At 42.3% G+C, this 13398-nt stretch overlaps 1 protein-coding gene across 3 annotated transcripts in view; it reads right to left on the bottom strand.

The window, feature by feature from the left end:
• The window catches only part of KIAA0319, a 90322-nt gene that overhangs the window by 61746 nt on the left and 15178 nt on the right, over positions 1-13398 (bottom strand). For all 3 annotated transcript variants that reach the window (XM_082257355.1, XM_082257354.1, XM_082257356.1), the window contains exons 3-6: positions 11797-12512; positions 10315-10507; positions 4912-5010; positions 4674-4771 (exon numbers count right to left, since the gene is read on the bottom strand). In XM_082257355.1, coding sequence (XP_082113481.1) covers positions 4674-4771; positions 4912-5010; positions 10315-10507; positions 11797-12512 — 1106 coding nt within the window. The remainder of the gene's footprint in view (positions 1-4673; positions 4772-4911; positions 5011-10314; positions 10508-11796; positions 12513-13398) is intronic.

Genomic DNA, 13398 nt, shown 5'->3' on the forward strand with positions numbered 1-13398 from the left:
GCTTGGAAAGATCAGTTTGTAAATGGATAGAAAATTGGCTAAAAGATAGAATTCAGAGAGTAGTGGTTAATGATTCATACTCTGAATGTTCTAAGGGTATCAGTGGTGTACCCCAAGGTTCAGTGTTGGGACCCTTACGCTTTATTATCTTTATAAATTATATAGGTTCTGGGATTAAAAGTACCATTTCAGTCTTTGCAGATGACACCAAGCTACCGTATGCAGTGGAATAACTTCCTTACAGGATGTCTCCAACTTACGAGCCAACCTCAATGTTTCATTGGGCAACTATGTGGCAAATGAGGTTTAATGTTGATAAATTTAAAGTTATGCACTTGGTGGCTAAGAATATACATGCATCATACATACTAGGGGGGGGGGTAAAATTGGGGGAATCCATAGTAGAGAAAGATCTGGGTGTTCTGGTAGATCATAAGCTTAAAGTGGAGTTCCACCCTATTTTTATACTTACCTCCATCTTCTCGCTCCGGGTCACCTGAAAAAGAAATGGATAATCGCATATTTTTTTTTTTTTTACTTACCTCGTAGCGAAGAAAATATACTTACCTTACTTCCTTCTTCCTCCTTCCTCGGCCGCGGCCCGTCGTCACTTCCTGGCTCTGCAATGATTCCTGGGAGCTGGACGTCATAGCTCCCAGGAATCATTGCGCCTGCACCGGCCCCGACGTCAGTTCCGGGTCGCGCGCGTCATCCCCTTCTAAACAGCTTCTGGGCATGCCCAGAAGCTGTGGAGGGGTGACGCGCGCGACCCGGAAGTGACGTCGGGGCCGGCGCAGAGCATCGTGGGACCACAGAAGGCGGAAGAAGACGCCGAAGAGGACGCGCTGGCTTCAAGCTGCCCACATCTGAGATGGCAGCGCTGGACAAGACGTTTGCAAGGTAAGTATTTCGTCTTGCAGGTAAGTGCAACCCGGGACAGATCAGAGGCTAGCCATTGTGGAATGCACTAGCCCTGACTGTCCCGGGGGTATTAAAAAAAAAAAAAACAAATCCAGGGTGGAACTCCGCTTTAATAATAGATTTCAATGCCAAGCTGTGGTTTCCAAAGAAAGCAAAGTCCTTTCTTGTATTAACAGAGACATGGACTCCTGAGAGAGAGATATCATTTTGCCCCTGTACAAATCATTAGTAAGACCTCATCTGGAATATGCAGTCCAGTTTTAGGCACCAGTTCTCAAAAAAAGATATTGGCGAACTTGGGAAATTCAGAGAAGAGCAACCAAACTGGAGGAGCTCCGCTATGAGGAAAGAACTTGGTGTTAAGTTATTTACTTTAAGGTCACCACAGAGGACAAGGAGGCACTCATTAGGTCTAGAGGAAAATAAATTTTGTCTCCAAATACAGAAACGTTTTTTCACCGTAAGAGCTGTAACAATGTGGAATAGACTCCCTCCAGAGGTGGTTCTGGCCAGCTCACTAGATTGCTTTAAAAAAGGCCTGGATTCTTTCCTATGTGTACATAATATAACTGGGTACTAATATGTATTTATAGGTAAAGTTGATCTAGGGAATAACCATTTGCCTCTCGGGGGATCAGGAAGGAATTTTTTCCCCTGCTGTATTAAATTGGATCATGCTTTGCTGGGGTTTTCGCCTAACCTCTGGATCAACTGTGGGTATAGGATTGTGTATATGGGATTGTATGGTTGCGTTTTCTTTTTTGTTTTTTATTGGTTGAGCTAGATGGACTTTTTTCAACCTGACTAACAGGCTGGTGGCACCTTTGCAAATTTTCTTATTTTGCAAATGTCCTCTAAAATATCAGATATAAAACAAAAATTTAATAACATGTAAACTTGGGAAAAGTTTTACTAAACCCACAACAGTAAAATCAACCTGTATATGCAGTAAAGCATGCTGGTTATACTCCCTGTGGAATCTAAAGGTTTAATCCTCTGCATTGTAAAAATGCAGAGGATTAAAAATAAAATAAAAAAAAGGCTAAAGGCTGTTTGATCCTATCTTCTCTGATCATCCCCTTCTTCCACAGTCCCCAATCTATCCCCTGATAAGTTAGAGCCTTTGAAATCACTCTGCAAATGCTCAGTTTGGTGTGTATTGCTAGAGTTTTTTTTTTTTCTTGGGAGGGTGCATGTGATCAGCACAGGGCCAATCAGCACTGTCCAGACAGATGGCCAGGGGTCCTGCAGCGTCATAAGAGCAGAATGAAAACTCATCTTACAAGCTTTAACCAGACACTGATAGAAGTCACAAGACTTCTATATACAGTGCCTTGCGAAAGTATTCGCCCCCCTTGAACTTTGCAACCTTTTGCCACATTTCAGGCTTCAAACAAAGATATAAAACTGTAATTTTTTGTGAAGAATCAACAACAAGTGGGACACAATCATGAAGTGGAACGAAATTTATTGGATATTTTAAACTTTGTTAACAAATAAAAAACTGAAAAATTGGGCGTGCAAAATTATTCAGCCCCTTTACTTTCAGTGCAGCAAACTCTCTCCAGAAGTTCAGTGAGGATCTCTGAATGATCCAATGTTGACCTAAATGACTAATGATGATAAATAGAATCCACCTGTGTGTAATCAAGTCTCCGTATAAATGCACCTGCACTGTGATAGTCTCAGAGGTCAGTTTAAAGCGCAGAGAGCATGAAGAACAAGGAACACACCAGGCAGGTCCGAGATACTGTTGTGGAGAAGTTTAAAGCCGAATTTGGATACAAAAAGATTTTGTACAGAAAGGAGCACTGTGCAAGCGATAATATTGAAATGGAAGGAGTATCAGACCACTGCAAATCTATGAAGACCTGGCCGTCCCTCTAAACTTTCAGCTCATACAAGGAGAAGACTGATCAGAGATGCAGCCAAGAGGCCCATGATCACTCTGGATGAACTGCAGAGATCTACAGCTGAGGTGGGAGACTCTGTCCATAGGACAACAATCAGTCGTATACTGCACAAATCTGGCCTTTATGGAAGAGTGGCAAGAAGAAAGCCCTTTCTTAAAGATATCCATAAAAAGTGTTGTTTAAAGTTTGCCACAAGCCACCTGGGAGACACACCAAACATGTGGAAGAAGGTGCTCTGGTCAGATGAAACCAAAATCAAACTTTTGGCAACAATGCAAAACGTTATGTTTGGCGTAAAAGCAACACAGCTCATCACCCTGAACACACCATCCCCACTGTCAAACATGGTGGTGGCAGCATCATGGTTTGGGCCTGCTTTTCTTCAGCAGGGACAGGGAAGATGGTTAAAATTGATGGGAAGGTAAATGGAGCCAAATACAGGACCATTCTGGAAGAAAACCTGATGGAGTCTGCAAAAGACCTGAGACTGGGACAGAGATTTGTCTTCCAACAAGACAATGATCCAAAACATAAAGCAAAATCTACAATGGAATGGTTCACAAATAAACATATCCAGGTGTTAGAATGGCCAAGTCAAAGTCCAGACCTGAATCCAATCGAGAATCTGTGGAAAGAACTGAAAACTGCTGTTCACAAACGCTCTTCATCCAACCTCACTGAGCTCGAGCTGTTTTGCAAGGAGGAATGGGCAAAAAGTTCAGTCTCTCGATGTGCAAAACTGATAGAGACATACCCCAAGCGACTTACAGCTGTAATCGCAGCAAAAGGTGGCGCTACAAAGTATTAACTTAAGGGGGTTGAATAATTTTGCACGCCCAATTTTTCAGTTTTTTATTTGTTAAAAAAGTTTGAAATATCCAATAAATTTCGTTCCACTTCATGATTGTGTCCCACTTGTTGTTGATTCTTCACAAAAAAATTACAGTTTTATATCTTTATGTTTGAAGCCTGAAATGTGGCAAAAGGTTGCAAAGTTCAAGGGGGCCGAATACTTTCGCAAGGCACTGTACTGCTAATGATAAAAGGGTATTTAGCACTAGCAGTTTATATTTACTAAAACAATTGCATTTCCATGTTCTGTGTACTGTGGGAGACCAGATATAGTGAATGCAGGGTCCTGGGTTGAGTAACACTTTAACAGTTAAATTAAAACATTTTTTTTTAAACAATTTTAGTCTCAGTTTAAAGTACAACTAAAGGCTCCTGTATTGCTATACTTGTCCAACAAGTACCAAATAAAATTCCTATGTGATGCACAAGCTTCATAAACTAAACTAAATACTTTCTTCAGCTTCCCTGATTGACACATATATCCTCCTTTGTTTGTGTCTCACACACTCCCCCTCCCAGACACTGCAGCTCACAGTGGGAGGGTTTTAACAACAGAGACAGTGCTGTCAATCCAGAAAGCAGGACTAGGTGTGGCCAGGTGCTGAATGATAAGCTTTTACATCAGCAGCAAGAATGCCGATAGCCTTGCCCCCTGCAACATTTTTTTCATTCCACTGTAATGAAAGCAGGCACAGCCTACATGAGGGTGGCAACTCTACACTGAATTCAAGAGCAGGGCAGCATTGTTGCCACATCATCACAGGAAGCTGCATTAGGTGGGCTGGATTGCCTGAATCTACAGATATGTGTGAAACTTTGCAGGGGAACTAAGAGAAAACTATAAGGGAAGATGCTTTCTTTTAGAGTAGGCCATAGTTCTACTTTAAATGCCCTCGTAAAAATGTGTACACTAGAATATATGAATTAGGCAAAGAAGATTAGCAAATTGCTCTTTCATACATAGGTATAAACAAAGGTTTTTCTTACATTTGACATTATTGGTGACCTTGTGTTTTTCATTTTCAATTCACCATGGAATTCTGCCGGCTGCTTTATCAGACTCCATTCATATGCATAAGGCACATCTACAAGTGACACACAAAACTGAAGTCAGCCATAAACAATATTGCCTTTTGGTAAGGTGACACTAAAGATACAGACAGAACATACAGTATACAGATAAATGCATGCAGATCTACATATTAGTTTGTGTATGGGAACTCACTGGCCTGGGGTTCGGGGCTTACAAAGACATTAAGTTGAACTTCTTGAAATGGTAACTCGACTTCCATGTTGCCAGCAGTGGTTACTGTGAGCATTGACACTATCGTGTACAAAAAACAAAACGTATAAAATTATATAAAATATAAAAATATAAAAATATTAATACCAGCACACATTTTCAATCAAGATTATTTGTCAAGTTATCTTGTTTTATTTGGTTATTTTCATTTGACAAGACATCAGCAGCCCCAGACAAACTCAAAGCTGTCCATGAAATGATCTGTATTATTCCTCTGTTATATTTATGTTTAGAATGTTTAGAACAGATAGACAAGAGATGCAGCGCTCTGAATAGGGGAAACTCTATATAAAGTTTATGGAAGGAATACACAGATGGGTGCTCTGGCTCCAATGTCCTCCAGACAACAAGTGAGCAAACAAATCCAGTAAGTGAGCCGGCAACTCCAAATCCATATAGAAAATGTATTTTTTACATGAAAAGAGCATACAAGAAGGCTAACATGTTTCGGCCTTGATCACAGTACTTCACAAAACAGAGCCGGCCTGCCAATGTATAACTACGACGGCTGGTTAGCAAGTGGTTAAAGTGATTGTAAAGTCACTATGTGACTTTACATGTATCCCCTCCGGGTCATGCTGCCATTCACTGCAGTGGATTTGTGCTTTAAAAATGAAAAGGCAGGGGGGCGCATGCATGCAGCTTGTAAGATGGCCGTGTGAACCGGGAGCTGCGCACCTGGCTGACCACCTCAAGCATCTCGCGGCGACCCTGTGGACACAAAACCTAGCAGATCGGGGGCCCTAACCTGGGAGACCCCCCTAGCTCCCATAGATGGCAGGAGGCAGCGATCAGCGTGACTTTTCTCCGAGCCCCGCCGACCACACGATCCTCGGCAGCCTCCAACAAAATGGCGGTGGCCACAACAAAGCCACGTGGCGCCTGGAGCCTCGGGGACCTCAATACAAGCGGGTATGCCTTCACAGCACCATGGACCACGGTCAGCAGTGAGTACATCCCCTTACAACAGCAGTCACCAGCCTCCTAATAGACAGGACATTAGAAGATTTACTGTCTTCTCAGCCCCTGCAGTCTCCGGTCTGTTCCAGTGCCTCTGGGCCTATGGACAGCCCCCTCCTACTGAAGATGGAGAACACCAAACTCTATTTGCAAAATTCTCAGACCTCCTGGAGCAGGGCCTAACTAGGGAAGTGCAATAGATCACTACCACCATCAAGGCTGACTTGCAGGGGTTGGGGACCACGGACCAGGATTCAGTTTGTTAAACAGAAACTGGAAACCACTATAGCCTGCACAAATCAGAATACTGCTTGTATTGAAACCTTGCAACAGCAGCTTGAGCAAGCACTTGCCAAAATAGATGATTTGGAGAACAGATCTCACAGGTATAATTTTCGCATTCGTGGCCTATCTGAGTCTGTGAAAGATGTGAAAACTACAGTACACACTTTTACGGCAGAACTTTTGTCAGAGCTGCCTGACCACTGTCTGGATCTGGATAGGGCTCATCAAGCTCGCCAACCTTTGCGACCCGACGGGCCTCCACGTGATATCATCATAAAAACTCCACTATTATAAAACCAAGGAACTGGTCATGCAAAAATCTAGGGAGTGGTCGTCCCTTTTCATCATGGGGCACACAGTTCAAGATATTTCCCCTCTTACAGCCTAGAAACACAGATCATTAAAACCCCTTTTACAGGTTCTAACGCACAAATCCCTCAAATACAGATGGGCTTTCCCCTTTCACCTGTCGTTCACCCTTGCTAATCGACAGTACTCCTTTTCCACCTTTAAGGAAGGCGAATATTTGTTGCTGCGGATGGGTCTGATCTCCAAAGATGGCTCATTACCCTCTTGACGGTGCTTTAACCAGGATGAGGATCCAGCTCGTCCAATCTCCCCATTGTGGCATCCGACTACAGGCAGTTATCCTGCTTCCACTAGACTGCCTTGAAGCCCTCGATCAGTCTTCCCATCATCATGGAGAGAGAGAGTAATATTCCTCCATGGTTATCATTCAACCCTCCTTTTACTGCTGGAACTGTGTCCCGTATGGGCCTTGCTTACTAAGCTTCTTGGGACATAATGTTGTTAACATGACAGTTCACTTCTCCTTGTGTTATTGTTCCTCAAATTAGTTGCTCTAGAGGCAGGGGGACCTGTGGGTGCATTCCCTCTTGGGCTTATTTTGGCCCAGATGGGTTTTGCACTCTCCGGTCCTGAGTAAAAAATATGTTCACTAGCTTAGTGAACGGATGTTTTAGATATTATTAGTGTCATCATGTTTTTGTTATTACTTCCTGAGTAGTGTTTGCTGCTTAGGTTTTTTTTTTTCATAGCTTGGGTCTTGCCGGGTTGCCGTACACCCTCTTTTGAGTCAGAATCCTATATTTGCAGGCTTGTGGCCTGACTACTGCACCCCACAGGATCGTGGTGCACACAACTTTCACCCTAACCTGGGGGATTCTCCATATCCCTAGGTTATGGTTTGTGTTTCTATATTCTGTCTTGACTTTCCTGTCTGCTTCTTTCTCTAACGCTCTTTCCCTTCCTTTTTTGAGACCTAGACTTCGGTGGACCTGGTTTTCCTCGCATTAGGGTGGACTGAACGTTGGTGGACCATGTTTGCTTAGTGATAGGGTGAGTGATGCTACTGGTGATGGTAAAGCCACTCATGGAAATCATGAGTAACATGATGGGTAATGCGACTCCTTGTAGGGTCGTATCACACAACACACAGGGACCTAATTCTCCCGTTAAATGCCGTTAGGTCTTCCACCACTATTATTTGCAGTGTGCCAGTATGAGTGAGGAAAATGGGTCTCTTGTAAGCTGCTTGTTGTGGGGGCACTCAACAGGAGGGAGGGGCCAGAAGCTCCAGCCAGGAACCCAAGAAGAGGAGGGTCTGGGCTACTCTGTACAAAACCACTGCACAGAGGAGGTAAGTATAACATGTTTGTTATTTGAATAGAAAAAAAAAGAGACTTTACAATCACTTTAAGGGTGAAAATAAAATAATATTTCAGCAATGCAGTGATTCATTTGGCCCATCCTAGAAAAAAAAAAGCTGGACAAGCATGGATGTTGCGGAATAGACATCCAGTAACAGATCTGCTGATGAATCTGCTCATGGATTTCCTGCTGAACAGACCATAGCGTCCTGTGTGGAAGGACCCTTAGGGCTCTTTCACACGGGCGGTCCGATCAGATCCGCCTATCAGTTTTTTAGGCGGATCTGATCGGATCCTCCATGCAGCTCTATGGGGCAGCGGGTGTCAGCGGAGGTCACCTCCGCTGACACCCGCTGCCATCCGCATCCGATCCTGTGCTGAAATCTGGACGGATGGAAACCCTATTTTTCCATCCGTTCAGTAATCGGAGCGGAGCGGATCTGATGAGAGCGGACAAGCGGTCCGCTCTCCTCCGATCCCCCATAGAGGGCAGCGGGTGCTGAGACACCTCCCTCTCCGCTCTGCAAGCGGAGACGGAGCTGTCATCCGCCCGGCTCAGCGGGGATCGCGGATCGATCCCCGCTGAGCAACACGGATCCGCCTACGGAGGCGGACCGTGTGAAAGAGCCCTTAAGCTGTTTAAAAGATAGGGATTATTATTATTCTGAATTAAGATGTTTCTATCTGCAATCCATCTCAGGTTAAAAAAAAAAATCAAATGGAGCTGCATTTGAATGATGTTCAATTGGAGAAAAATAAAATTCCTCAGAATGTTTTGATTAGACTTCCAGTGTGCTTATGTAGAGGAAATCAGATGCAACTTGGATGCTACTTTAAAGTTGCTTGCATATTCTGTGGGGCCAAAATCGTGCAGGAATCACACCAAAGTTGTATAGGAACCTTTTTCATAATCGTGTCATGCTGAGTGGCATGTGAATGGGCACCATTGAAAACAATGTGATTTCAATTGTCATTCTGTGCGACTCAAGACGCATCTGAAATTGAACCACACAGCCTCAAGGACTGTCTATTCTATACACCGTTCAGTTGTTGCACAATCTAGCTAGAATTGTTTGTATTCTGCATCCACCCTTTATTATATTTAATAAGCTTAAAGCATAACTACAGCCAAAATTGATTTTTCATTTTGGCTAGAGCAGGGAAGGATTAGTTTCCCTGCCACAGGAAGTCTATTTGGCTGGCAGTAAAGGAAGATTTCAGCAGGAGGTTGTGAATATTGCTGTTGGCTGCAGCTGCTATTGTCAGGTACTTAGGCTGGGGAAAGGAGTTTGGAAACCTTTAATCAGAGGAGCTACATAGTCCGAATAAGTATACTTTATCTGACAGTACAGTTATACTTTGTGTGTTAAAAAGGGTGCATAATACCTCCACAATGTCAGGGATCATATACACAAGCAGCGCTAAAAACATATCATGATTAAACATGACGAACGATGAGAAAGAAGTATATATTATATATAAAAGTCCATATAGAAAGGCGCCCTCCGCAGAAGTCTTTGAGTGACGAAATCGGTCAGGGCGTGAGCAACGCGGTCACCCAGGCAGCCGGACGCTAGGCGGGAGACTCAGTAGTTTCCATGTATTTCCGGATGCTGACGAGCATAACAGAAGTCCGGTAGGCTCCCTAATACGTTTGACACTGCTGCATGACACATTTTGATCGTATGCTGTTTTTACCTGGTTGTTTGTAAGTGCAATTGTGGAGGGGAGTTGGGTTGCAATAAAAGTGTGCAATAGCAATACTGCTCTATGTGCCCCTTTATCTTTCCTCCCATGCACGATGTTGGAGCGCCTTACATCTAGGTGAACAGCTATATGTTTTTTGAGAGTGAACATCTGAGAGATTATGGTCCGGATTCACTAGGGATTGGGAATCTGCTGTTTGGCTTCACTTATGCCAGATTCTGGTAAGTGCGTTTCCCTGGGGAGAGGATCACACGGTGAGGTGAAGGGACTGATTAATTTCCGGCTCCAACACTGGTGTTTATCCTTGTTGTGGACTCCATAGAGACTTTCTCCTCATTATATTCCTTGTGTATTCTATATGGACTTTTATATATAATATATACTTCTTTCTCATCGTTTGTCATGTTTAATCATGATATGTTTTTAGCGCTGCTTGTGTATATGATCCCTGACATAGTGGAGGTATTATGCACCTTTTTTAATGTATGATTGTATTTAGGCAGCAGCTTCTTTAGGAGTTGAAATTTATCCTTCATCTAACATTGCACAATAGGAGTGCTTGAGCGCTGGGTGATTGGGGGAGGTGTTTTTTCGCTTTTCTCAGTCCTTGTTTTATTATACTTAGTGTGTGCTTACACAGTTTTTCAATTATTGTAAACACGCATGGGAAATATTGGCTGTTGTCCTCATTGCATTTACTTACTTTGATATTGGGCAGTGGAGGTAGGCAGTGCATTGATAGTAATGGACGGATATGATGGAATGGCAGTGGCTGTGTTTTCTTCATCCTCCTGGTATCCTGGTACCAATTGCTCAGCTGAACGGTTTTCACTCCTCTCTGTAACATCAGCTAAGACTTCGTCCAGAATAGCAGATTGGGGGATAAGTGTTGGAAGCTAAAAGCATGATTTAAAAAGAAAGATGATCAAGATATAAGGTGTAAACATCATCTTCCATACATACATACATACATATAGGGCACTTGTTAGAAAATATTGTAACTGCAATTGTTGATTTGTTTTTGGAAGGTGCATGCTCCATGACTGAAATTCCTACACAATTTCTCCCACAATGGAACAGGATTTGCCAACTGATTTTACACCAGAACAGGTCCAGAAAATACTGTTCCTTACCTTGAAATCCTCAATCTACACCAAAGTCCAGGAGTAAAACTATAAAATTCTCTCTCATTGGTACAGGAACCCATCTAGAATACATATAATCACCACATCTGTCTCCTATGGGTGCTGGACATGTAAGACAGAAGAGGAACACTCCACTACACCCTTCTGATCTTGCCATAAACTTAGTAATTTTTGGCATTACGTCAGAGAAATCTTCCTGCAGTTTACCGATTACCATATTTCTTTTGAACCATCCTTCTTTCTCCCGAACAAGAATTCAATATCCACTAAAATATATCTTAAGACATGTCCTAAATGCAGTCAATGTTTGTATTCCCAGTCGCTGGCAAGAGGAATCCTTGCATTAAGATGTGGCTCACTCCCAGCAAAAACAATTTAGACGTGTTCAATAAGACATGGCACTACTGAATCTGATTTCTTTACTCTCAGAAAGGCTAATGTTTATTGGCAGGAAATATCTGTTTTTTGCACTATCATACACATTTTTCTTCCCCCTCACCAATTTTTTATCTCTCCCCTTCTTACCCCACCATATTTGGGTCTTATCTGTAGGCTCCTCTTTTTTTACATCCCTTTTATACCTCCCTCTCCCTCCCCCAGTGATTCTCTAACTGCCTTCCTCCTCTCTCCCTTTCCCCTTATCTGGCTTTTCTCCTGAACAGATATTCATCATCCTCATCCTCCCAGTCCCAACCTACCCATGCGCCTTCACCCTAATTTTTACTTACCTATTTTCCTATAATCTTACCACCTCACCTATGGTCCTCTTAACCTCCTGTTTTACCTACTGAAGTTATAAAAGAGCTTCTCAATCAGTGGAAACATGTACCTGAACACTCATAATAGCTACCTTGATTAGCAATTTGTAATAATGCCAAGAACAAATGTGATATAAAGTTGGATTTCTAAATTTGGCTCAATACCTGCCCTGCCTCATCTTTGTAAAACTATAATATTTTATTGTTATATTCTGAACAAATGTCCATTGTCTGTAAGCTTGCAAATAAATGAAGAATTTGAAAAAATAGAAAATACCTTACCTCCTCATTGGTTTCCCTTCCTCTTGGCAAAACTGTGTCTGCTTTTGCTATTGCAGTGGTTAGTTGGTCTTCAGATAATGTCTCAGAAACGTTGCCGAACACAACATTACTCACTATGGAATCTTCTTTTGGTTGCTCTGCATCATCATTATTACGTCTGCCAACCTCTACAGCAGTGGTGTTCTTAGCTGCATCAGGCATAAGCCAACTTATGAAGTCCAAATGGGGCTTTGATCTGTCTGCTTGCTTTAGGTTTGGATGCAGAAGATCCAGCTGAGGAGCACCATAATCATCTGTGTAGTCAGCAAGTTCCTCCAGACTGGGGTTCTTGATTAGGGAGGACAGATCCTTAAAACTGGCCATATCCTCCTCTGGATCACTTTGATCTCCAAGCAAATATTTTCCATTAGGTACAAAGTTATCATAGAGTGGTAAGGAAATAAATCTTGGAGAAGGCCGAAGAACAAATGTTAAGTATGATTGCATGTGCTCAAATTTTTGGGGTTCACAGTTCTCTTTCTGTTGGCAGTCCACAATATAACATTGTCTGCCCAACAACCAGGCAAGGTCACAGCCTGAGTGGTTGCAACAGGCTATAGCACACTCTGACATAGTCCTGGCATTTGGAATTCTAATGAGGTGTGTATTTTGTAAATTAGCAGATATAGCTGCATTGGCAAAGGAGGCACCCTCTCGGCACTGGTCACATAGATATCCTGGAGGATGTGGAAAAAAAAGTGTTATATAACACATTTTCCTAGTTTTCTTTTATTTTTTTATTATTCAGGTACATATTGTGTTGGGTTTTACAATTTTTAACATACAAAATAAAAGATTAACCGTCCCCTACCACCAAATGTAACATTACAGATGAACAATTATCTAAAACACTATTTAAATCTCACAATAATAATACAATCATATTATAGTATTTAAGGAGATACAGCATGGCATCAATGTAATGCATGTATCTACAGTGCTACAAATTAACCACTACATAATGTTAAAAGTTATTTACCACAGTTTAATTATTCACAACTAACAACTTCCTGAAATTTCCATTAGTCAAGAGTATTTTATGTGTACGGAGCCTCTTCATGTTGAGGCAATGGTTTGGTACATAGCAGCCAGAGCTGAACAACCTACAGTAACTCAGTGGTAGCATGTGAGTAATTCATTAAACCAGCCATTCTCAACCAGGGTTCCTCCAGAGGTTGCTAGGGGTTCCTAGAGCTGTGGTTGATTGACCTCCCATTCAACGGTGCCTCCATTGTTTTGGGGTCAATGCCACTTGGCAGAGCTAGCTGCAAGAAACCAATGACTATTTTAGCTGCCTGTAGAGGTTGCATTCTGACCACCACTGTAAGGGGGGTATTCTTCCCACTAACCACCAAAGGAAGGGGCATTTGCTTTAAACAATTAACAATTACATTGCTAACGGTAATTTAAAAACGTTTTTTTTTTTGAGCACCCAGAATGTAGAATTTAATATTACTGAACATTAACTTTCTGTATTTGGAGTATAATTATTTGATGTGAAAAAATAGCCCATAACCAAATTTGTCTGTTTTATGGATGTGACAAGAGAAACGTATCATGAGA

The sequence above is a fragment of the Pelophylax lessonae genome, assembly GCF_965119305.1.
Source record: "Pelophylax lessonae genome assembly, chromosome: 5".
Lineage (NCBI taxonomy): Eukaryota > Metazoa > Chordata > Amphibia > Anura > Ranidae > Pelophylax > Pelophylax lessonae.